The sequence below is a fragment of the Venturia canescens genome, chromosome 1 (assembly GCF_019457755.1).
Source record: "Venturia canescens isolate UGA chromosome 1, ASM1945775v1, whole genome shotgun sequence".
Classification (NCBI taxonomy): Eukaryota; Metazoa; Arthropoda; class Insecta; order Hymenoptera; family Ichneumonidae; genus Venturia; species Venturia canescens.
Genome location: NC_057421.1, coordinates 40041967 through 40069397, shown reverse-complemented (window position 1 = coordinate 40069397; position 27431 = coordinate 40041967). Strand labels below are relative to the sequence as shown.

Genomic DNA, 27431 nt, shown 5'->3' with positions numbered 1-27431 from the left:
TATGATATCAATCGGTGGACAAGTATTTTATTAGTAACTCCAAATTTTGACATTATTGAATTGTTCTAAGAAGCTTTCAAATCCAAAAGAATCACATGCAAGCTAGTCATTTCTTACTCTATGGTGGTAGAGACTTATAAGAAAATCGATTCTTCTCAGACTTTCAGGATCCTCTGGTATTTTTCACAAAATTCAACGTCGATTGGATCGATACAAATTATGTTTAAATAAAAGTACTTGTCCGGCCCATGACTTTCCGTTTAAATTGTCTATCCAAATAAAAATCAGGGCTTGTCTAGAACTGATGGATCACAAGTATTCATGCAGAGGGAATTGAGAGAATTATCTTCAAGTAATTTTTACTTAATTGCACTAATTTAATACAAAACGTAAACAAATTGTTCCGCAATATACAAGGGATATTATTGTGCATCGATAAATGAAAAAAATTATACATAATAGTTCAAGCTTCCAAAATAACTCTCCAGTTTATATTCAATGATGGCAAATTTTACTTCCCACTTATTCTTCCAGCGAACGAATTCATTTCGGAATAAGAACTAACCTATACTATTATTAAGAATATTAAACTAATAATGAATCGCATTTCAATAAATTTTTGACCAGATTCTGCCGTACAATTTCGTTTTTTATGATTGATTTTTTATTGAATGGATAGTGATGGGCCGGACAAGTACTTTTATTTAAACATAATTTGTATCGATCCAATCGACGTTGAATTTTGTGAAAAATACCAGAGGATCCTGAAAGTCTGAGAAGAATCGATTTTCTTATAAGTCTCTACCACCATAGAGTAAGAAATGACTAGCTTGCATGTGATTCTTTTGGATTTGAAAGCTTCTTAGAACAATTCAATAATGTCAAAATTTGGAGTTACTAATAAAATACTTGTCCACCGATTGATATCATAAATTTTAGTGCTGCACGTAATTCAAATGGTAACTTTTTTCAATTCATTAGAAAATACTTGGCCTCGAATTGATATAATAAATTTTAATGTTGCACGTAAATTAGATGGAATTTTTTTCAATTGATTTAGCTGTTCGAATCAAATAAGAAGAATGAGGCATCGGTTTCCAAAATGATTTCAAGGGCGATTTTTCGGTTTATTATTTTTTACTTGTTATTTGATTCTTTTGACACTTTAAAAAATAGATGCAGATTAGTTTTTTTTTAATATAACGTTTTTTCAAGATTTGTAAAATTTTTTTCGAATTGTTCTGTATTTTTTTTTATGAAATAATTTTTTTTACAATTAAAAAAAAATTTTGTTTAAAGTTTTTTTTATGGGTGGAATTATCAGCAAACGAGGGACCATCAATGTACTTGTCCCAACCTTTTTTTCCCTAGGTTTTTATTTTCCCGCACGCACTTCCTAACATCATAACCCCAAGCGTCAACACGACGTGAAACTTCAGCTGGTGACTTTCGAGCGATTTCGAGCTCTCGAGCTCGTCAGCTTTCCGCCAAACTTCCTTGCTCTTTTTATTGAATGTCATTGGCCCAAAAATTCTCTCACCCTTCATTGGTTGCAGCAAAATTTCTCTCACCAGGGATTGGTGATCATGGGGGCCAAGGGGCCTATGTTTGTAGCGGTTGGAGTACGCGTATACAGATGCGTCAAATCCTGAATGTGTTAGTAACTTTTGCATAATCTTAAGCCCGTGCTAAGTTTTTTCTCAGAAATTACGATACTGATCATGCTGATTTTGGGCTCGTTCGACAGAGAACTTCTTAATTAGCTAACAGTTCAATTTTCAAAGCCGTACATAACTCATGAGTTTTGTAATTTTAGAAAATCCCAAGCGAATTTTACCCCCACCATCGCGAATCGTTTTATTCAGAGAAAGTGTAGTCTCGGCGAGAGCCTCAGGCCAGCAGACGACAGGGCTGTCAATGTACTTGTCCCGAGACTCTACCGAGTCTCTTGATAAGTTTGCGGAATCACGGGGAAGGACAATCACGATCCGAATCGGCCCCTCTTTATTTGTAATTATTTCATTAATATTAAAGTATTTTCTGTGAGAATTTTGCGGGTATCCTACGACGAATATTGCGTCGTACTTTTCCCCGATTTTGTAATATCGTATTCGTGAACAACCGGGTTTGCCTCAGTCTCTCTCTCAGCGCGCGCTCGAGGCCAGCGTCGTCCTCGCATGTTTACCTTTTTGTTTGCGCTTCGCGCTCGCCGCGCGTGTTATCTCTAAGCCAATTTCGTTACATTCGTTCCGGCGTATTCTTTCTTGTATATGTCGTAGTCGAAGGTCCCTGGCGAAACATTATTTCCTCGTCGGGATTTATTCTTTTGCGTACGATTAACTCGACATTATATTTTCTTGTGTAACGAGAATCCGTCAAGTTGCCTACAAGCCACGACGCACCGCTGCTTCCCTATCCATTTCGGACTACCTCGCAGCGGTGATTCCATACTTTCTCTATCGGGTTTTATTTCTTTCGCGTACGATTACTGCGTCATTATGTTATATTTTTCTTTTGTAAATGGAGCCGTCAAGTTGCCTACAAGCCACGACGCGCCGCTGCTTACCTATCTATTTTGGACTACCTCGCAGCGGTGATTCCAGATTTTCTTTAGCGGGGTTTCTTTCCTTGTGTACGATTGATTCGATAGCATATTGGGTTTCTTTATTATTTTCTTGTATTATCGTTTGCGAATCACGACTACCTCCGACTAATGAACCGCATTTTAAGTTGAAATAATCACGCGTGGAGTATCTCTTTTCGACCCTTTGTGTTATCCCGTGTTGTTACTCTAATCTTGGGCCAGCCCCTCTACCACTGAGTACTTCAGTTGGAGCTGAGTAGGCGGACCATCCTCGGTCACCTGTGTTGGGAGGCTCGGAAGGCCGTATTTGGCGAGGGAGGGCAAAAAATAAGTCGGTATTGCGGCGGTACTTCGATACCTGTCGCCCAGCCCGACCTCGCCGGTGCGCCGCCACCCTTTAGCGGGTCAGGTGAGTCGAGAAGGGACAGATTGGACCCTTGCGGGGAAACATCGCGTTACAGTATATATTGAACACATCGTTACGTACACTACCCGGGCAATGTTTCCGGACAAAAATCCAGAAAAGTTGGATGAAATTTTTACAGAGAAAAAAGTAATCTTCTTTTATTTTTAATTCATTAAAATTTCATCACATTATTTTTTAATACTTTTTTAACGTGAAAGATTTATTCTCGGCGTTGATCTGGGTTTTTTTGTGAACTATGGAGTCGTGTTAGAATATCTAAAATAAAAGAAGATTCATTTTTATATTTGAATTTTTCATTGATGATGATGATTTTGAAAACCTTATTGATAAAATCTTGGTAAAAAATCTGATAAAATTCTAATTAATTGGAAAAGGACAAAAAAAATAGAACTTTTTTTTCTGTTAAAATTTTATAAAAAGAACCCCACCGTTTTCATGTTACGACATACAATGTACTTGAGGTTCTACTTAAAATATGATGAAAAAAGAAATTTCAGAAAAAAATATAAAAAAAATTCCAGTGCCTAAAATAATTGCAACTCAACTTTTTTAATTTTTGAAATATCCTGTGAAACCTAATAGTTCTCGCGGTACGCGACAGTATTGAAAATTTGTCTTCTTTTGGTAAAAACGTGATAATTTTGCAAAAAATAATCGTAATAAATTTTTCTAATTACAAAATTGAAGCTAAAAACCTTCGAAGACTTGTTCGCAGAATTGAAGAGAAAAAATTGTATCTAGAAAGAAAATAAAAAAAGCCAAAAAAACGGACGTTTTTGAATCGACGTAATAACCGCGAAATAGGTCGTAGACGTAGAGATATTAAGAAAAAAAAACCAAAATGAAGCGGAATGTCTCTTCTCTAATACTTGCATTGTCCATTCAAGGACGAAAAACGCTTTTTCGTTTGACACCTGGTAAAAAATAGAAAAAAAATAACAAGTTATGAATATCACAAGCTAAAAATTTTTCTGCATGTGTAAAAAGGTCTATTCAAACGTGGTGATTTAAAAAAAAATCAAAACGGTCCAAATTTGAAAAGAAAAATATTTTTGGTTAAAAACTGAAAAAAAAGTATGAAATTTTATTTTGTCATGTTGTTTGTATTTTTTTCATAAAACTACAACTTAAGACGGAAAAAATGAAGTACTAATTTTTTACAATATCTCTGTTATTGAAGAAGTTATGGGCGCTTACAGAAAAATTGTACAAAATTTTGAAAAATTTATTGTGATCAGATGGGTTAAGGAAAAAATTTAAAAAAATTAGGAACGACTTCTTTCAGTAGGTACAAAATAATAGAAAATTTCCAGTAAAATCAAAAATGATCGGGGTCACGGATTGGTCGTTTTGATATGGAATGACCCATTTATAAAAGGGTTTATGATGGCTTCTTTGTTTTCAACGGCAAGAATATCATCTGTTGTAGCCACGACAGTCAGGGTTCGCTCAGGGCTCAAGATTTGGGCATGCTAAACATCACTGATTCACTTCTGGTTCGAATGAACATAAATGTTTTCTTTTTTTAGCAAACACTCCAAGGAAATAATCATTTTTTTCGCTTTTTGTTTATCAAACGGAACCCACCGAAAGAAAGTAAATGGTCCCGGAGGATACGTCGTAGAGGATTGTAGGATGAAGAAAATAACACTGGAACGAATCAATCAAGACGTTCTAAGGAGAGGAAAAAAAGATCCCTAAAATCTCTAGAACGTAAGTAATGAGATGAGACTGTAGATAATTCACCATAATGACAGTGCTCTAATTTTTCTTTTGTCAGAATATATTAACAAAACGATTATTCAACAAACCAGACTACTATCTTTACTGTAGAGATGAATTATCATTTTCTTGGACTGCAAAAAAGCATTCCTACCAAGTTATTCGCGATGTCTGTGGGAACCATATCGTCTCGATCGAATTTGAAAGTGACGGTTTTTTGCTTGCTGGTGTCGAGCTGACATTCTACAGTTATTGATTGTCCCTCGTTGCTGCTTACCGACAATACTGTCAGTTTTATTCCTGGCTTCCGACGCTTTGTGCCAGATCGCTTCACTCGACTTCTCTCAGGAACAGGAAAGTTTTCTGAACTCTCCAATATTAACCTGATGGGAGATCATACGTCATTATTATACAAGTGTTATGAAAACAAGACAACGATTTATACCGACATGAATACAATGAAAAATTTAAATGAGAAGTGATGGGCCGGACAAGTACTTTTAACACATATTTAAACATAATTTGTACCGATTCAAAATCGATGTCGAATATTGTCAATAATATCCGGGGATCCTGAAAGTCTGAGGGGAATCGATTATCTTCCAAATCTCTTCCACCATAGAGTAAGAAATTACAATACCCTTGATGTGATTTTTTTTTTTATTTAAACGCTCCATACAACAATTTCATTCAAACTCGGAATTGCTAATAAAACGCTTGTCCTCCGATTGATATCACAAATTTTAGTGCTGCACGTAACTCAATTGGTAACTTTTTTGATTCATTAGAACTCTCTCAAGTTCCTGACGGTTCCCCCATAAGAATCAATATTCCGAATTACCATTAAATACTTGGCCTCGAATCGATATCATAAATTTTAATGCTACAAGTAACTTAGATGGAATTTTTTGTCAATTGATTTAGCTTTTAGAATAAGATAAAAAGAATGGGGCATCGGTGTGAAATTTTTTTCGAATTGTTCTGTTGAAATTATTTACACTTGGTTTTATAATTTTTTTTTATGAAATTTTTTTTTTACACTTTTCGTGATATGACCAGGAAACAAGGAATCATCAATGTACTTGTCCCAACCTTTTTTTCTTGTACCTTCTTACCTATTTTTTTGTAAAATTAAGGAAAACCATTAGCTAGTAGTAGACAAGAATTTCAACATTTCCAATAAAGTCGTAATAGTAAAAAACAGTCTTTTTTAGCTCGTGGAATTTGCTATTGATGAGCTCAATAACCAAAATCAATAGAGTGCAGAATTTGGTTAGTTTATCAAGGAATGCTCTGTCATGCATTCTAGAATAAATGGAGTTTTCGTAAATAATGTTTTTCTCATCTCTTATAAAATATTGAATGAGAAGCCGCATGCAGACAAATAATTATAGTCAACAATTTAATCCATGGATGTTTGTTTTGTGTGTCGAATGTTCGAAGTTCTTTTCAATACTCTTATTAACGTTTCAAATACCGCATAATGGGTATATTAGTAGATAGTATTATCCACTAATGCTGTAGGATTGTAATATATTTGATATTTTTTCACGTTTGAAATAATTTTCATTGCGACGTTTGAAAATTTTTGCTCCTATTTTCTGAGGTTTAATGCGAAAACGGGCATCATCTTGTGTGAATTTTCTTTCTTCGAGAGGGGATTTTTATGGTTTCATATCAAATCTTTTTTCTGTGATAGCTCTGAATGATACAAAATGTTTTCCAATAAGGTTTATAAAAGTTTTGGCATGTTTTTATGTAATGTTTAAAAAAAGTCCTTCAATGATTTTCGCCAAGTTTTGTACAATTTATAACAGTTTGATGCTCTCCAAATGTTTCCACAACTTTGTGAGATTAAAAACATTTTCCGTAAGGTTTATGAATATATTGTATCATTGTGGAATTTTTCCCCTTTATTTAGAAATTTTGTTGTTAATTTTTTCGATGAAATCATCCCCTTCTAAAAAGTTGGTGAGTAACGTCCGAAGTTGGTCACCAACGAGGGGCAGTGTTGTTGTCACTTTATTCGTACTGTGATTGGTCGCTGGGGCTTTCAAATTCGGAGCCTTGCTGTCAGTTTCACAGTTGTTTACTATCAATTTGGCAGTGGTGTATACGCGAGTGGTTACAAGCTTTCCTTGGACGCAGCAGCGCTAATAAACCCTTACACGCACGCTTCAGCGCGCGCTAATATACCCTAATTGTGAATAAAAAAAATATGAAAGCTTTTAAATAAAACAAATTCAAAACAAAGTCTCTGCCACCATAGAGTAAGAAATGACTAGCTTGCATGTGATTTTTTTGGATTTAAAAGTTTCTTAGAACAATTTCATAATGTTGAAATTTGGAGTTACTCATAAATTACTTGTCCTTCGATTGATATCATAAATTTTAGTGCTGCACGTAACTCAAATGGTAACTTTTTTCAATTTATTAGAAAATACTTGGCCTCGAATTGATATACTTTTAATGCTGAAAGTAAGATAGATGGAATTTTTTCAAATTGATTTAGCTGTTCGAATCAAATAAGAAGAATGAGGCATCGGTTTCCAAAATAATTTCAAGCGCGATTGTTCGGTTTTTTATTTTTTTCTTGTTATTTAATTCTTTTGACACTTTAAAAAATAGATACAGATTAGTTTTTTTTAAAGATAATGTTTTTTCAAGATTTGTGACATTTTTTTCTAATTGTTCTGTATTTTTTTTATAAAATAATTTTTTTCAAGTTTTTTGTATGGATGGAATTATGAGCAAACGAGGGACCAACAATGTACTTGTCCTAACCTTTTTTTTCCTAGGGGAAGTTTATGATTTGATATTGTTACGTCCAGAAGGGGCGAACGTAATAGTACGAGAGCTCACGAGCAAAATCGTGTCTCATAGCAATACGGCTAAAACTATATAAAATCGTTAGATTATATGATTTAGAACCCGACTAGGTGGGTAGTAACGGTCAAAAGTGTAGCAACTGCGTGGGAGGTCATTTCTGCTGTGTCAAAAAAAAATAGGCAGTCGGCGTTATAGCAATACGTCTGATTTACATAACATACATAGGTATTGTCATTTCATGACAAAAAAGTTCGTTTTCAGAAATTTTTCGCGTAGCGTATAGCCTGAGCGCATTTTTGAAAATGTCAAAAAAATTAGCCGACATGTTTTATAGCAACCCGGATAATTTTTTTTTAACTTTTCACATGGCTGTCGGAATTATTGAAAAAATGTTTTCAGAAATTTTCGATGTCGCCTATACCCTGTGACGTGGTAATTCTGCACACGTCACAAAGTAAGTAAAATTGGCACGACACGGGACAGGAGCGTCTTTCGTCATCGACGAATGTCTCTCGAGCAAATCCAGAAAGACCAAACGCTAGCGTAATTAACGAGAACTAATTTAATTTTGAATTATTTTTAAATTATGCGGTACGAGCGAACGGCGGTTTCCATCCGAACATCATCGAAAATCCAGCATCGCAAAGAAATTCATCAGTCGGAAGATTCAAAAAGATGAATAACAAGATTCAAGATCAACTAGAACTTCATGCCTCCACCCTAGCTGTCGAACTCAAGATGCGTCTCTCAGCATCTAGAGGATCTCCGTGCTTCGTTCCGAAATTTCCAATAACATGGAATAAAACATCGAAATAGCTGCTCAACGAAACAAGGCAAAGTCGCTTAGCGTAACGTCGAAATTATTGCTAGCGAGTCATCAAATTCAAAACACATCATTGAGGTCAGGTCAGCCAGAGAAGGCTCTCGAACATTCTAGAAGAGACAGTTGAGATTCTCGCGAGTAGGCTAAGGTAGTCCAGTCACCTTAGGCCATATTTTACGAAGTTCTATTCAAGAGACCTAGAGGTTAGCCAATTTTTTTATAGGTTGTTTGGACCTACAGGAATATAGCCCTGAGTTTTCGAACAAATCCGACTTGCACTTTTGCAATAAAAAATTATTGAAAAAAAAAAATCGATTATTTTGAGTTGGTGCTCAGGGAACGCATCTGATCGAAAAACTTAACACATGAAAGTTGTTCGGCATAACGTCCTCTATAAAAAAGGTCTCATACAAAAATGCGCTATCATTGTTAATTAAGCAGTTAATTGCAAATAAAGACAAAAAATCACAACTTTGTTTTTGCTGCTACAATCTTTTGTTTGTAGAGTAATCGGTTTGAAATTCATACAAGATGTAGGGAATTCAATGCCCAAGAGAATGGTGGCAGATTTATTAACCTGTGAGATATAGTTTAGCAACAATTTGCGATCTTCGAAAAAACTTTGACATCTCATAGAATTTGGCGATGAAGGCCTACAGTGTAGAAAAAAATCGAGGAGCTTCGTGTCACCGTGCACAAACTTTTTGGAAAAAATAAATCGTTTTTGTTGATAATAAATAGTGTTTTTTGACGTTTTAAAAATTTTGCTTATAAACAAATAGCAATTCTGGACAAAGTTACAAAGATATTCGGAAAAATCTTGGACCATTCGATGCGTTTTTGGAAAACGAACAATTTAAAAAAAAAAAGTCGCAATATCTCTATTACAGACCGAGATATGAATATTTTTATATTTTTGCAAATATCTGTTGTTGATATTGAGATTTTTGCAAAAATCAAATTCGATAGCCTTCCGTAGGGTTCCGGCTATGAGATTCGATAAAATACTGACCTCCAACAGGGATTTTGTCATCACGGTTATCCGTGTAATCTACTCGACGGCGCGCGGCCGAGAGCGCGGCGACGGCCGCTCGCCCGGGCGCGGCGGTGGGGGTACCCCCTCACGCTCCGCAGCGCCGCTCGAGCGACTTAGTTAACAAATTTGATAATTCCCCTTAGAATGGTCGTAGAACGATGTATTTTTTTTTCATTTTGCGTGATTTTTTCTCGCGAACACGATGGTACCATTAAAAATCATGTCCGTCCCATAGGAGAGCCGCCACGATCGATTTTAAAAATTCCACATATAACCATGCTTTAAATTCAATTTACCGTTAATGGGATAGGGTATCATGAATAAATATTTTCTTCAACATTGTTTCATTCATTACAATTCGTTTATTTATGTGAATGAAAAAAAATTAAGAAAGAATAGTTGTTCACATCGTTTTGATTTTTTTCTCGTCAGGTTCATACTCATCGTCGCTATTGGATACTTTTACATTTATTGGCACCGTTACAACGGGCAAGTCAATTTCTATTTCATCGTCGATCGCTTCTTCATAATAGAAATTTTCTTTTCCATCCTCATCATCGCTTAATATTATTTCGTGTTCGGCAGTATTCGCACAACTCATGCCGTTACATTTTTTACATAGTACCGTATATTTTAATCCTAATTTCCTGCACGTACAATAAGATGTACAGCCACTCTTATCGCACGAGCAAGAAATGATTTCCAACAAATTCGACGGAATGGGATCTTTCCTACATGTGATTGGTTCTAAAATATGTCTAGTTTTTTTCCACCCCCACTGCATCGGGTCCTTTGAACATTCGCCTTGCCATTGGCAAACTTGTAGAAATGTGCGAAGCGAATGTTCATTACAAGCCTGAGCAGTTGGGGGAAGAGAACTTAAATTGAATGTATTTTTAAGACTCGATTTTGTAAAACACATATATTGGAATTCCTGATAATTCGTAAGATCACCATTACGCGCTCCGTACATAGCCATCATTATACTCTGACCAGCTGCTTGAATAGTGCTCCCATTAACGGTAAATTGAATTTAAAGCATGGTTATATGTGGAATTTTTAAAATCGATCGTGGCGGCTCTCCTATGGGACGGACATGATTTTTAATGGTACCATCGTGTTCGCGAGAAAAAATCACGCAAAATGAAAAAAAAATACATCGTTCTACGACCATTCTAAGGGGAATTATCAAATTTGTTAACTAAGTCGCTCGAGCGGCGCTGCGGAGCGTGAAGGGGTACCCCCACCGCCGCGCCCGGGCGAGCGGCCGTCGCCGCGCTCTCGGCCGCGCGCCGTCGAGTAGATTACACGGATAACCGTGATGACAAAATCCCTGTTGGAGGTCAGTATTTTATCGAATCTCATAGCCGGAACCCTACGGAAGGCTATCGAATTTGATTTTTGCAAAAATCTCAATATCAACAACAGATATTTGCAAAAATATAAAAATATTCATATCTCGGTCTGTAATAGAGATATTGCGACTTTTTTTTTTTAAATTGTTCGTTTTCCAAAAACGCATCGAATGGTCCAAGATTTTTCCGAATATCTTTGTAACTTTGTCCAGAATTGCTATTTGTTTATAAGCAAAATTTTTAAAACGTCAAAAAACACTATTTATTATCAACAAAAACGATTTATTTTTTCCAAAAAGTTTGTGCACGGTGACACGAAGCTCCTCGATTTTTTTCTACACTGTAGGCCTTCATCGCCAAATTCTATGAGATGTCAAAGTTTTTTCGAAGATCGCAAATTGTTGCTAAACTATATCTCACAGGTTAATAAATCTGCCACCATTCTCTTGGGCATTGAATTCCCTACATCTTGTATGAATTTCAAACCGATTACTCTACAAACAAACGATTGTAGCAGCAAAAACAAAGTTGTGATTTTTTGTCTTTATTTGCAATTAACTGCTTAATTAACAATGATAGCGCATTTTTGTATGAGACCTTTTTTATAGAGGACGTTATGCCGAACAACTTTCATGTGTTAAGTTTTTCCATCAGATGCGTTCCCTGAGCACCAACTCAAAATAATCGATTTTTTTTTTTCAATAATTTTTTATTGCAAAAGTGCAAGTCGGATTTGTTCGAAAACTCAGGGCTATATTCCTGTAGGTCCAAACAACCTATAAAAAAATTGGCTAACCTCTAGGTCTCTTGAATAGAACTTATGCTAAGGTGACTGGACTAAAGGGTGGGAGATAAGAACCTCGGTTCGCGTACATGCTCTCGGTACAATTATCGAGGACTCGAGTTTTGGACCGCAATGGCGGAAGACGTCTTTTCTTGTATCGTTGCCGTACCCGATCAAGAAGTCGACGCCCCGAATTGTCGATGGAGAGAGTCCGTGGTCTTTGTGCGGATCTCGTCCTTCTGGAACCATAGCGGTGAGCCGTCGTTTCGCTCTTATTTCGTATCGTTTCGTTTGTTATTTCGTTAAACTCGAGAGTAATATTTGGAGAAAATTTTAAAAGTTACAAGAGCGATATTGTTTCGAGGTACGCACGCGTTTGGAAAATTCTGGTTACATCTTGTCGTGCGATGTTGATCTTTCGCAATTAGTCATTGTAATTTATTGGTTTAAATTGCCGAGAGGAATTCTATTTAATATTTTGTGTTCAAGCTCGAGATTCATAGATTAAGTTGACTGTTGTGTTATATTTTGTTTTGATCGTGTCGATCCTGAATTGTTGAAATGTTACGTATCGACCCATTGAGTTCTCGTTATGAATTTTATGTCATTTAGAACCGAGATATTGAATTGTTCAAGAAATGAAATTTTCCGGAAACTTTTTCTTTTATTTGTAAATTGTGGATATTAATAAATCATACTTGTAATTCCGGATATCGTTGGTTTCGAAGTAATTAGTTTATCGAAAGTATCGTAACCCCTCCCCTCTACCAAATTGATCTTTAATTACAGCTACGACCGGGAAAAATTAAAGAACTCATTTTCGATAATTTCCAATAAAATTTGTTCACGAGATTTCGTGAACTGGCGCCCAGAAATTGTCGAAAGTGAGTATTTGTGCGATGAATGGAAAAAGTCGTTACAACCCTAAAAAACGAAAAAAACGTTTCGGAGTAACCTGGCAATCGCCTCGGCGCTTGATACGCTCCTATGGCGGGAACGGCTTTTTTTTGGCAATTCCATCCAAGTTCCCTTTTGAACTAATTATTTAACTCTCTTCAATTCGGTTCTACGGATTCGAGTAAATACGATAAAACGGAGTATCGAAAACTTTTCTGATAGAGAAGGGGCGACACTATATTTTTTTGAAATTCATTTTTTCTACATCTGCACAACTTATTTTATCATGTCAAACAGTTTTCAGAAATATTGCTATAAAACAAGTCGGTACATTTTTTTGACATTTTTAAAACGTTCTCGAAATGTAATGCGACAACACATTTTCTTCTGAAAAATATTTTGTTATCGTCAACTAACGCACATTTTCTTATAAACAAAATTTTCAGACGTATTGCTGGTTTTTTTTTTAGTCTCATTTCTAATTTTTTTAAGTGATCCTCCGGGTTCGGGCGACACTATTAACTTCTGAAAAATATGTTTCCGGTATCTTAGAGCTATCATTCAATTACCTTCCAATAATCAGACATATTGCTATAAAACATGTCGGCTAAATTTTTTGACATTTTTAAAAATTCGGTCAGATCAAACGCTACGCGGAAAATTTCTGATATGGGTATTTTTGAGTTCAGAACAATCGTGGCTATCGATTTGATGCGGTTTTGGTCGTATTGCTATAAGACCGAAATTTTGGTCGTGGGCTCTCGTACTATAATCGGGAAATTTATTTAGTCTTCGCTGCCACCAACCTATATAAAGTGTAGGATTTTAGAATGTGAAATATTTAGTAGATATTTTGTTTGGTCTAAATGAAATTGAAATAATCAAGAGACTCGGTAGAGTCTCGGGACAAGTACATTGACAGCCTTGTCGTCTGCTGGCCCGAGGCTCTCGCCGAGACTATACTTTCTCTGAATAAAACGATTCGCGGTGGTGGGGGTAAAATTGGCATGTGATTTTCTTTAATTGCGAAGCCTATGAGTTATGTACGACTTTGTAAATTGAACTTTCAGCTAATTGAGAAATTCTTTATCGAATGAGCCCAAAATCAGCATTATTGGTGGCGTAATTGCTGAGAAAAAACTTTGCACGGGCTCAAGATTATGCAAAAGTTACCAACACATTCAAAAATTTATGTGTCTGTATATTATAGTATAACACCATCAAAGGCACTTTGATGCTATCGAGTTTCTGATTGGTTGGATCTGACGACATCCATTTTTAGACGTTGTGATTGGTTGTTGAAATTAGTTGTTGATGATTGGAAATCTGACGTCAACTTCATAACGTAGCACACGACGCAGCACAGCTGGTAACAGCAGTCATAAATTCGATCGATATACATATATATATACAAACCGTGTGTCAGTTTTTGATCGCATGAACAGAGTTTCGACATTACGAAGTGCGTGCGGGATAAATAAAAAAATAATTTTCGTCATCTAAAGAAGTGCATATAACTATTTATTTTGTTAAAATTTATGATATATTAAATCGGTATCAAAGCGGTCGCGTAAATGTAGTCTGTGATGTGTGTGTGAAAAAGAATATAAAAAATGCGCGATGCATATGTCAATGAAACTTTTCAAGATTTCATTATTTCGTTCGATTGGAAATAAGTGTTGACTGAAATAATCCTTCAATTAAACCAGATTACAAAATATTGTCCAGTGCGAATATATCGTCACTGGCGTGGTTATATATCATGTGTAAATAGGTTATACATACGAATAAATAGAACAAAAACACGGAACTGTTAGAATGATATTAGAAACTTTACTTGAATAAATGTTTTCTAATTTATTTCTTGTGTCAACATTATATATATACATTCCCATATTTTGCTTGATATTCAGTTTGGCTCTGCCCTCTCCGATCCTTGTTTCCACCCCATCAGTTTGCAGCGGATCGATTCATATTATTAATTCGTTCCCTAATATGTGTCCTATGATTTTCTACTCCTTCTTCATGATGATTGTGGTAACATGATTCGAGAGGTTTCTAACCATAATCTTGAATTGCACATTTTGTAAATCAGATTTTCAAAAAATTTTCTGGTCTTGGTATACTGGGTAGTTATTCTTTTCCCATTAGGTCTGTCGAGTGATAAATTTGGAAACTAACTACAAATATGGAATTATTATAAAAAAAATTCATTCCGATAAGTCTACAGTTGCTCAGTTTTGGATGTGATCAAATATAATGCCTACCAACATCCCCAGAAACTTACAGAATTTCTGAATGCAATGTGCGCTATGTCATTTTAATGGGACATCATGATTTTTGACAATGCTGTAGATTCGGATCATTGAAATACAGCGAAAATCTGCAAACTATACAATTTATATACTGTGCCATTCATTTTACATTTTGACTCTAACCGTAACATATATATGAAGTAAAAAATTGATTATAAAAGTCTTCAGTTGCTCATTTATGGATAGATTTGAAATTGCTGTCTTTGAAGCTCATTGCGCAGATACATTGAACCGCAGCAGATACCTGCGAACTCTGAAATTTCTGTGGATAGATATATATGCTACGGATCACCCCTTATCTTTGATTATGGTAATATGTAATGGAACTTGGTTCAGCAAGTTTTAAGGTGTTTCTTTTCAAATAGTATTGAAAATGTATTACTGTGGTATGGAGCGAAAACCTTCAAACTTTCATATTTTTGTGGCGCAGCATGTGTGCCAATACTGCGGTATGGAGCGAATACCTGCAAACTTTCATATGTTTGTGTCGCAGCATGTGTGCCCATCATTTAAATTTTTTACTCCAACCGTAACATATAATCTCAAAAATTCATCCCAAAAGTCTTCAGCTTTACTAATTAACTTAATTTTCCTTTTTCTAAATTCTATGCTGAATTTCTGAATTTCTAAATTTATTTCTAAATTATCCTGAAATTAAATTGTTTACCTCCACAACCAATGCAGGTACCTTAAACGTCTTTGAATTCCGTTGCTCTGTTGAATTAAGTACGCTCAGTTTTTTTTGCTTCTTTGAGTTCTAACATAATAAATGTTTCCAGGTGCCTTTTTTCGGCAACTATCAAACTGTAGATAATTGGATCGCAGCGGCCACTTGCAAACTTTGGAAATATATTTCGTCGGGGGTACGTTTTGGAAGACACGAAAATGTCTAGATGCAGAATGCAAAAGCGACATTTAAAAATGGCCAATTCTGTTGGATTTGTTGAGTCTTGAATTTGATCTATCTTTCCTCTTTTCCTTTCTTTTTTCTAACGTTATAAGCTGAAAATCACATCTCGGGCCGCAACACGCATTGCTCCATGCTCTTGAGTTCCCAATGGACGAAACATATTAGAAGACAAGGAGAAAAATCACCAAAGTCCAAGAACAAACCTCTATCGAAATAGTTCCAATACAATTTTTACGAAAAATAGGTCTATTTTCGTGGAAACCAAAGTTACAAGCCGAAAAACATATCTCGGCCTCCAACCTGCTTTCCACCGTGCTCTTGGGTTCCTAATTGACAAAACATATTAGAGTTAAAGAAAAAAAATTGCCAAAGTCCAAGAACAGACCTGTGACGAAATATTTGCAGTACATTTTTGACGAAAAATAGGTCTTTTTTTTGTGGAAACTAACGATATAAGCCGAAAATCATATCGCAGCCTCCAACCCGCTTTCGACCGTGCTCTTTGATTCCTAATTGATAAAACACATTAGAGTACATGGAAAAAAATCCTCAAAGTCCAAGGACAGACCTGTGACGAAATATTTTCAGTACTATTTTGACGAAAAATAGGTCTGTTTTCGTGAAAACCAACGTTATAAGCTGAAAATCATAAATAATTCGTAGAAATTTAAACTAAAATCCTATAGTCAACTGAACATAAATAAGGAACTTTAGAGAAAAAATACGTGATATCAAACCATAAACTTCCCCTAGGAAAAAAAAGGTTGGGACAAGTACATTGATGGTCCCTCGTTTGCTAATAAATCCATCCATAAAAAAACTTTAAAAAAAATTTTCTTTAAAAATTGTCAAAAAAATTATTTTATAAAAAAAAATACAGTACAATTCGAAAAAAATTTCACAAATCTAGAAAAAACATTATGTTTAAAAAAAAAATATTCTGTATCTATTTTTTAAAGTTCAAAAAAATCAAATAACAAGTAAAATATAAAAAACCGAAAAATCGCGTTTGAAATCATTATGCAAACCGATGCCTCATCCTTCTTATTTGATTCGAACAGCTAAATCAATTGAAAAAAAATCCATCTAATTTACGTGCAGCATTAAAATTTATTATATCAATTCGAGGCCAAGTATTTTCTAATGAATTGAAAAAAGTTACCACTTGAATTACGTACAGCACTAAAATTTATGATATCAATCAGTGGACAAGTATTTTATTAGTAACTCCAAATTTTGACATTATTAAAATGTTCTAAGAAGCTTTTAAATCCAAAAAAAATTACATGAAAGCTAGTCATTCGTTACTCTATGGTGGCAAAGACTTATAAGAAAATCGATTTTTCTCAGACTTTCAGGATCCTTTGGTATTATTCACAAAATTCAACGTCGATTGGATCGATACAAATTATGTTTAAATATGTGTTAAAAGTACTTGTCCGGCCCATCACTATTCATTCAATAAAAAATCAATCATAAAAAAATGAAATTGTACGGCAGAATCTGGTTAAAAATTTGTTGAAATGCGATTCATTATTAGTTTAATGCTTTTAATAATAGTAGAGGTTAGTTCTTAGTCCGTATGGAATTCGTTCGCTGGAAGAATAAGTAAGAAGTAAAAATTGACATCATTGAATATAAACTGGAGAGTTATTTTGGAAGCTTGAACATATATATTATGTACAATTTGTTCCATTTATCGATGCAGAATAAAATCCCTTGTATATTGCAGAATAATTTGTTTCCGTTTTTTATTAAATTAGTGCAACTAAGTAAAAATTACGTGAAGATAATTCTCTCAATTCCCTCTGCATGAATACTTGTGACTTGTGAACCATCAGTTCTAGACAAGCCCTGATTTTTATTTGGATAAACAATTTAAACGGAAAGTGATGGGCCGGACAAGTACTTTTAACACATATTTAAACATAATTTGTATCGATCCAATCGACGTTGAATTTTGTGAATAATACCAAAGGATCCTGAAAGTCTGAGAAAAATCGATTTTCTTATAAGTCTTTGCCACCATAGAGTAACGAATGACTAGCTTTCATGTAATTTTTTTTGGATTTAAAAGCTTCTTAGAACATTTTAATAATGTCAAAATTTGGAGTTACTAATAAAATACTTGTCCACTGATTGATATCATAAATTTTAGTGCTGTACGTAATTCAAGTGGTAACTTTTTTCAATTCATTAGAAAATACTTGGCCTCGAATTGATATAATAAATTTTAATGCTGCACGTAAATTAGATGGAATTTTTTTCAATTGATTTAGCTGTTCGAATCAAATAAGAAGGATGAGGCATCGGTTTGCATAATGATTTCAAACGCGATTTTTCGGTTTTTTATATTTTACTTGTTATTTGATTTTTTTGAACTTTAAAAAATAGATACAGAATATTTTTTTTTTAAACATAATGTTTTTTCTAGATTTGTGAAATTTTTTTCGCATTGTACTGTATTTTTTTTTATAAAATAATTTTTTTGACAATTTTTAAAGAAAATTTTTTTTAAAGTTTTTTTATGGATGGATTTATTAGCAAACCAGGGACCATCAATGTACTTGTCCCAACCTTTTTTTTCCTAGGGTTGGATAATTATGGGAATAACCGAAATATTGCAATATTAAAGTGATTAAGTAATCGGAATAATTTAAGAAATAAAGAATCAGTGCCAATATGGTCCCGTACGGGCCCCGAAGCAGGAGATTGGGTCGCTCAGATAATTATTAATCGGGAAATCAGATTTAATGACAAGGTATGTAAACAGATGGTTCACGAGAACAGGAATATATGTAAAAAGTATGCAAAAAGAAAAGATACAAAAAGGTTTACAATTTGAATGAATCGAGGTACGATTTTAAAGACGGAAACAACCGTAAATTAACATTTACTCCAACTTACTCTCTCACACGAACGGGAACAATTCTCCCGTTCAGCTCCGCACACAATAACCACGCCTTCAGTTAACGCGCGGTTCTCACACACGCACAGAATTAACTTGGTTTAGGAAGAATGACAAATGGAGAAATAAGCTTAATTAAATGGGGCACACAAAAGTCTGCAAGACTCGGCAAGAAAACGTCCCTGAGGCAAGGGGCAATGTGTTGCTCACTACGCGTCTGTTGACGGAACCCAGACTTATAATCTCTATGCGGTTAACCTGTGTCATTGTACCAGGATTTGCTACCCCGCCGCGAGTTTGCTGGATTACGGAGTTATCCCGAGAGACGACCGAGTGTCGGTTAAGAATCAAACGGAACTGATGTACAAAAATCCTCACCACGGTGACGAAAGCTCGAAAGCGATCGTCGTGACGGGGTTTTCAGTGAATTTCAGCACTTTAGTCTCTAAGTTATGACTTTAGTGGTTACCAAGGGTATCCACGAGCCACCTTGGAGGTCGCGATCAAGCGATGCCGAACCAGCGGATTCCAAGCGGTTGCTAGGGCACGAGGCATCGCCTACTGACCGAATCAAGAACGTTCTGGCAGTTTCAATAAAAGAAATATTTTGAAGTGGAGAGGAATCGTCGTCAAATCTCGCGTTTAAGGATAACTAAACGCGGGACGTGACGATATCAAGAGACTCGGTAGAGTCTCGGGACAAGTACATTGACAGCCCTGTCGTCTGCTAGCCTGAGGCTCTCGCCGAGACTATCTTTTCTCTGAATAAAACGATTCGCAGTGGTGGGGGTAAAATTGCCATGTCATTTTCTAGAATTGCGGAGTTCAAGAGATGTTTTGTTAAGCAAAAATTAGTTTGGAGACTAAATTTCAAAATCTCTTTCGAATGAGCCCGAAACCAACACAATCAGTAGCGTAATTGCTGAGAAAAAACTTTGCACAGGCTCAAGATTATGCAAAAGTTACTAACACATTTAGAAATTTGACATGTCTGTATATAATACCATCAAAGGCCTCATGTCCCTCGGTCTAACTTCGCGGCGGTGTCGCGGACTGACGTCACATGCCGAGAGCTCGAAAGTCACCAGCCGAAGTTTCACGTCATGTTGACGTTTGGGGTTATGATGTTATTAAGTGCGTGCGGGATAACTGAAAATAATTTTCGTCATCTAACGAAGTGCATATTACGATTTATTTCGTTAAATTTTGTGATATACTAAACCAGTATCAAAGCGGCCGCGTAAATGTAGTCTGTGATATGTGTGCGAAAAAGGATACCCTAGGAAAAAAAAGGTTGGGACAAGTACATTGATGATCCCTCGTTTGTTGATAATTCCATCCATGAAAAAAACTTTAAAACAAAATTTTTATAAAAAATGGGCAAAAAAATTATTTTATAAAAAAAATACAGAACAATTCGAAAAAAATTTCACAAATCTTGAAAAAGCATTATCTTTAAAAAAAACTAAACTGTATCTATTTTTTAAAGTGTTAAAAGAATCAAATAACAAGTAAAAAATAAAAACCGAAAAATCGCGCTTGAAATCATTTTGGAAACCGATGCTTCATTCTTCTTATTTGATTCGAAGGGCTAAATCAACTAAAAAAAATTCCATCTAATTTACGTACAGCATTAAAATTTATTATATCAATTCGAGACCAAGTATTTTCTAATAAATTGAAAAAAGTTACCATTTGAGTTACGTGCAGCACTAAAATTTATGATATCAATCGAAGGACAAGTAATTTATGAGTAACTCCAAATTTCAACATTATGGAAATGTTTTAAGAAGCTTTTAAATCCAAAAAAATCACATGCAAGCTAGTCATTTCTTACTCTATGATGGCAGAGACAATCGATTTTTTTCAGACTTTCAGGAGCTACTGATATTATTCACAATATTCGACGTCGATTGGATCGATAGAAATTATGTTTAAATATGAGTTAAAAGTACTTGTCCGGCCCATCACTTTCCATTAAACTTATTATATTTAAATAAAAATCCGGGCTTTTTTAGAACTGTTGGAGCACAAATATTCATGCAAAGGGAATTTAGAGAGTTATCTTCAAGTAATTTTCTCTTAATTGCACTAATTTAATAAGAATGGAAACAAATTGTCCTGTAATATACAAAGGATGTTATTGTGCATCGATAAATAAAAAACATTTTGCACATTAAATATGTTGAAGGTTCCAAAATAACTCCCCAGTTTGTATTGCTATGACGGCAGTGTTTACTTCTCACTTCTTCCAGCGAACGAATTTCATTCGGCATAACTAACCTAAATCGCATTTCAATAAATTTTTAACCGGATTCTCCCGTACAGTTTCGTTTTTTTATGATTGATTTTTATTTGATTTAAATGAAAAGTGATGGACCGGACAAGTACTTTTAACTCATATTTAAACATAATTTCTATCGATCCAATCGACGTCGAATATTGTGAATAATATCAGTAGCTCCTGAAAGTCTGAAAAAAATCGATTGTCTCTGCCATCATAGAGTAAGAAATGACTAGCTTGCATGTGATTTTTTTGGATTTAAATCTTCTTAAAACAGTTCCATAATGTTGAAATTTGGAGTTACTCATAAATTACTTGTCCTTCGATTGATATCATAAATTTTAGTGCTGCACGTAACTCAAATGGTAACTTTTTTCAATTTATTAGAAAATACTTGGTCTCGAATTGATATAATAAATTTTAATGCTGTACGTAAATTAGATGGAATTTTTTTAGTTGATTTAGCCCTTCGAATCAAATAAGAAGAATGAGGCATCGGTTTCCAAAATGATTTCAAGCGCGATTTTTCGGTTTTTTATTTTTTACTTGTTATTTGATTCTTTTAACACGTTAAAAAATAGATACAGTTTAGTTTTGTTTTAAGATAATGCTTTTTCAAGATTTGTGAAATTTTTTTCGAATTGTTCTGTATTTTTTTTATAAAATAATTTTTTTGCCCATTTTTTATAAAAATTTTGTTTTAAAGTTTTTTTCATGGATGGAATTATCAACAAATGAGGGATCATCAATGTACTTGTCCAAACCTTTTTTTCCTAGGGGAAGTTTATGGTTTGATATCACGTCTTTTTTCTCAAAAGTTCCTTATTTATGTTCAGTTGACTATAGGATATTAGTTTAAATTTCTATGAATTATTTATGATTTTCGTCTTATAACGTTGGTTTTCACGAAAAAATACCTATTTTTCGTCAAAATTGTACTGGACATATTTCGTCAGAGGTCTGTCCTCGGACTTCGGCGATTTTTTCCCTTGTACTCTAATATGTTTTGTCAATTAGGAACCCAAGAGCACGGCCGCAAGCGGGTTGGAGGCCGGGATATGATTATCGGCTTATAGCGTAGGTTTCCACGAAAGAAGACCTATTTTTCGTAAAAATTGAACTGAAAATATTTCGTCACAGGTCTCTCCTTGGACTTTGGCGATTTTTTTCCTTGTACTCTAATATGTTTTGTCAATTAGGAACCAAAGAGCACGGTGAAAAGCAGGTTGTAGGGCGTGATATGATTTTCGGCTTATAACGTTGGTTTCCACGAAAAAAGACCTATTTTTCGTCAAATTTGAACTGGAAATATTTCGATAGAGGTTTGTTCTTGGTCTTTGGTGATTTTTCTCCTTGTCTTCTAATATGTTTTGTCCATTGGAAACTCAAGAGCATGTAGCAATGTGTGTTGCAGGCTGAGATATGATTTCCGGCTTATAACGTTAGTGAAAAGAAAGGAAAAGAGAAAAGATAGATCAAATTCAAGACACAACGAATCCAACAGAATTGGCCATTTTTAAATGTCGTTTTTGCATTCTGAATCTAGACATTTTCGTGTCATCCAAAACATGCCCCCGATGAAATATGTTTCCAAAGTTTGCAAGTGGCCGCGGAGATCCAATTATCTACAGTTTGATAGTTGCAGAAAAAAGGCATTCGGAAACATTTATTATGTCAGAATTCAAAGAAGTAAAAAAAACTGAGCGTACTTAATTCAACAGAGCAACGGAATTCAAAGACGTTTAAGGTACCTGCATTGCTTGTGGAGGAAAACAATTTCATTTCAGGATAATTTAGAAATAAATTAGGAAATTCAGAAATTTAGCATAGAATTTAGAAAAAGGAAAATTAGTAAAGCTGAAAACGTTTGTGATGAATTTTTGAAATTACATGTTACAGTTGGAGTAAATAATTTAAATAATTGGCACACATGCTGCGACACAAAAATATCAAAGTTTGAAGGTATTCGCTCCATACCGCAGTAATACAAACTTTAATACTATTTGAAAAGAAATACTTTAAAACTTGCTGAACAAAGTTCCATTACATATTACCATAAAGATAGGGGGTGATACTTAGCACATATACTTATCCACAGAAAATCCATAAATGAGCAACTGAAGACTTTTGTAATGAATTTTTCACTTCATATTTATGTTACGGTGGGAGTAAAAAATAAAATGAATGGCACAGTATATAAATTTTATAGTTTGCAGATTTTTGCTGTATTTCAATGATCCAAATCTATAGTATTAGAGTGGAAAGTTGTTAGAAGTCATGATGTTACATTAAAATCACATAGCGCACATAACATTCAGAAATTCTGTAGGTTTCCATGATGTTAGCAGGTATTATACTTAATCGTAATCGAAAACTGAGCATCTGTACACTTATCGTAATGAATGTTTTCACCAATAATTCCACATTTGCAGTTTGCAGAATAGGAATACTCAACATACACGTCATTTCATAAGTATTGTTGTCAATATTTGTGTTTGCCTACCGCATTCCGAAGATTCAAATTTTCATATTATCAGCAAAAAAAGCATCCAAAGACTTTTTGGAACAAGTTTCAAAATTTATTACTCGACAGACCAGGTGGAAAAAGAATAACTACACTTATATCAAGACCAGAAACTGTTTTGAGAATCTGTTGTACAAAATGTGCAATTGATGATCATAATTGGAAACCTCTTGAATCACGTTACCACAATCAGCATGAAGAAATAGTAGAAAATCATAGGACACATATTAGGCAACCAATTAATAATATGCATCGATCCGCTGCAAACCGATGGAGTCAAAACAAGGATCGGAAAGAGCAGAGCCATAGTTAAAAAGAAAAAAGACAGCGCAATTGAAAGAGAACAGAAATCAAAATTGTTTCATGTATCTGTGCATTAGTTTCTGAAGACAGTAATTTCAGATCTATTCAGAAATAAGTAGGTGAAGACTTTAGTAATGAATATCTTCGTTAATATATTCCAGTCGGAACCAAAAAGCTAAAAGATTGGCATACCTGCTATTTCACAGAAATATCAAAGTTCATAGGTACTTGCTAGGTACCAGTTATACAGACTTTGGTGCTATAGGGAAAAACACTTAAAAATTACATGAACCACATTTTTGAAACTTATTATGACACATTCAAAAAAAAAGTGACAGATACGATGCATGTTGAAGCAAGCAAAATGCTGTAATTTTGTATGTCTCCATGGTTATCCGCAGACAAAATATTTGATCACATCCAAAAATGATCAGGTGTAGACTTACAGACATGAATTTTTCAACCCACAATGCCAATCGCAAACATGGTCTGGAAATATTCAATATACATGTCGCTTCATCACTTTGTCGAACTTTAGAGGTGTTCATTGCATTTCGAAGATACAAATTTTGATATCATGAAAATTAAGCACCCAATGACTTATTGAAATAAATTTCCAAATTTATCATGTAACAACTCAAGTGAATATATCTATGCATTTACATGGCTCAAAGATTTTTCAAAACTTGGGTGTATGAACAAGCAATTATGAAGGCTTTTTGTTATAAATATTTCAAATTATCTTGTTGAAATTAATATAAAAAAAATAGAAATATGAATATCTCTCGTATTGTCTGGAGAACAAATAGAAATTGGTATGACAATACACTGTAAGCTAAGGAGGTGGAAAAAAGGGACCGGTGAACACAGCCAAACTAAATGAAAGAAATTATGACAACAATACATTGAATTCCTTGACCAAAGTTTTTTATAATTTATTTGAATTCGTTTACACACAACCATCCACCTCTTTCTTTAATGTAATTACACAACATAGAATTTCTGTTTGGAAAGAACGTTTTAGAGGTTATAATGAACGAACGTTTTTTTTCTCATTGTTATTATTATTATTATTCAACACTAATTAGTCACGTCATTAATAATATCGATTCCTTCCACTTTTCAATAACCACTTTTATTTTTCTACACTCTGCACGCAACAGCACTCCGGCGGTCATAACCTCAAACGTCAACATGACGCGAAATCTCGCAAATTTGCTATCTATGTATATATTACGATATCGAAGTAGAACAGATAATTCTTAATTTTCACGACACACATTATTCACGTTTTCACTTCTCAATATTTTACTCACTCTCAGTACACTATATGAGATCAATTAATCCACTTTTGAGGTTTTATTTATTATAGATATTATTGTCGTGAATTGGGCTCGAAACTTATTGAAACTTCTTTTATGAAAAAAATAAAATTGATTATATCCACTGCTATTTCCAATAATGTTTTATTTATTTAAACGAAATTTGCAAATCTTGCACCGTTGATCCACGGGGCTACGATCGCAATCACTTTATAATAACATAACAGACGATAACAGACGGTATACAAGAAAACATTGAGGACTATCAGAAACTCTCTCATCGGCGATTGGCCGAGACGAATAGATTCTCACCGGTGATTGGTTATGATGGGCATCAAGAAGCCCTTGTATGTATCGGTCTGAACCCATATACGGATACGTCAGCTGCGTAAATGTGTTGGTACTTTTTGCATAATCTTGAGCCCGTGCAAAGTTTTTTCTCAGCAATTACGCCACCGATCATGCTGATTTTGGGCGCAATAGAAAGAGAATTTCTTAATTAGCTGAAAGTTCAATTTTCAAATTGCGACATAACTCCTGAGCTTCGCAATTCAAGAAAATGACATGTCGATTTTACCCCCACCACCGCGAATCAAGAGACTCGGTAGAGTCTCGGGACAAGTACATTGACAGCTCTGTCGTCTGCTGGCCTGAGGCTCTCGCCGAGTATACTTTCTCTGAATAAAACGATTCGCCGTGGTGGGGGTAAAATTGGCATGTCATATTGTTCAAATACGAAACTCATAAGTCATCTGAGACTTTGAAAATTGAACTGGAGATTAATTAATAAATTCTCTTTCGATTCCGCCCAAAATGAGCATGATCGGTGGCGTAATTGTTGAGAAAAAACTTTGCACGGGCTCAAGATTATGCAAAAGTTACTGACACATTACGAGTTCGACGTATACGTATACGCGTTTTGACGTGAGTTAGTGGTAGTAGAGTTGTATCTCAACGCATTCTGATTGGCTCACTCCATCTGACAGACCACGTTTAAACTCCATAAACGTATCCACGGTCACACTCCATGAACGTAACCACGCTCAGACTTCGTCAACGTATATATGTACAACCATCTGTCAGTTTTTGATAGCATCATGAACAAACGCAGTTTCGACATAATAAAGTGCGGTCTAAATTCAATTTTAAAAAATGTTTGTTGTTTAGTAGAGTGCATAATATTTATTATTTTAGTAAAAATAGTCATGTGGTGTCATAATATTAAGAAAACCGGTCTTTTAGTGAATTAAACCGGTATAAAAGCGGCCGCGTAAATCTAGTCTGTGATCCGTGTGTTTTTGGGTGATGCAGATTTTATTATTTCGTTCGATTGGAAATAAGTATTAATTCCTTCAATTGAACCAGTGTGCGAGGGATATTGTCCAGTGTAAATATATCGTCAGTTAAAGCATGGTTATATGTCATGTGTGTAATTAGATTATGTATACGAGTTCGCTTTGATAGTTGTGTGTTAACGAATCAGCCGGCGTTTGACGTTACGAAGGCGCGACAAATGTAACGAACGTCCGTATAGTTGGTAAATAATATAAACTTTCTAAGTCAAATCAGTTAATCGAAAAGAGTTCTAAAAGTTCAAAGTTGTGAGGAAAAACGTGTGTCAACCTATAACCTCAAATTTTCTTTTTGATCTGAAATGACATGGTTGATAAATAATTAATAAAACAAAAACACACGGAACTGTTAGTATGATGTTAGAAACTTCAATTGAATAAATGTTTTCTAATTTATTTCTTGTGTCATCATTATTTTTGAATATTCCCATATTTTGCTTCCTATAGAGTTTGGCTCTGCTCTATCCGATCCTTGTTTTGACTCCATCGGTTTGCAGCGGATGGATACGTATTATTAATTGGTTTCCTAATATGTGTCCTATGATTGTCTAATATTTCTTCATGCTGATTGTGGTAACGTAATTCAAGTGGTTTCCGACTATGATCATCAATCGCACATTTTGTATATCTGATTCTCAAAACAGTTTCTGGTGTTGATATAAGTGCAGTTATACTTTTTCCACCTGGTCTGTCGAGTAATAAATTTTGAAACTTGTTCCAAAAAGTCTTTGGATGTTTTTTTTGCTGATAGTATGAAAAGTTGAATCTTCGGAATGCGGTAGGCAAACACAAATTTCGACAACAATACTTATGAAATAACTCGTATGTTGAGTATTCCTATTCTGCAAACTGCAAATGTGGAATTATTGGTGAAAACATTCATTACGATAAGTCTACAGTTGCTCAGTTTTGGATGCGATTGAGTATAATGCCTGCCGACATCATGGAAACCTACAGAATTTCTAAATGTTATATGCGCTATGTCATTTTAATGGAACATCATGACTTTGAACAACTTTTCACTATAATACTATATAGATTTGGATCATTGAAATA

The 27431-nt window shown here is 34.7% G+C and overlaps 1 protein-coding gene across 1 annotated transcript in view; it reads right to left on the bottom strand.

Annotated features, from left to right (window-relative positions):
• LOC122408149 (uncharacterized) overlaps window positions 1-27431 on the bottom strand; it is a 1237064-nt gene that overhangs the window by 664268 nt on the left and 545365 nt on the right. Inside the window, exon 13 of the mRNA XM_043414787.1 lies at window positions 4888-5116. Coding sequence (XP_043270722.1) covers window positions 4888-5116 — 229 coding nt within the window. The remainder of the gene's footprint in view (window positions 1-4887; window positions 5117-27431) is intronic.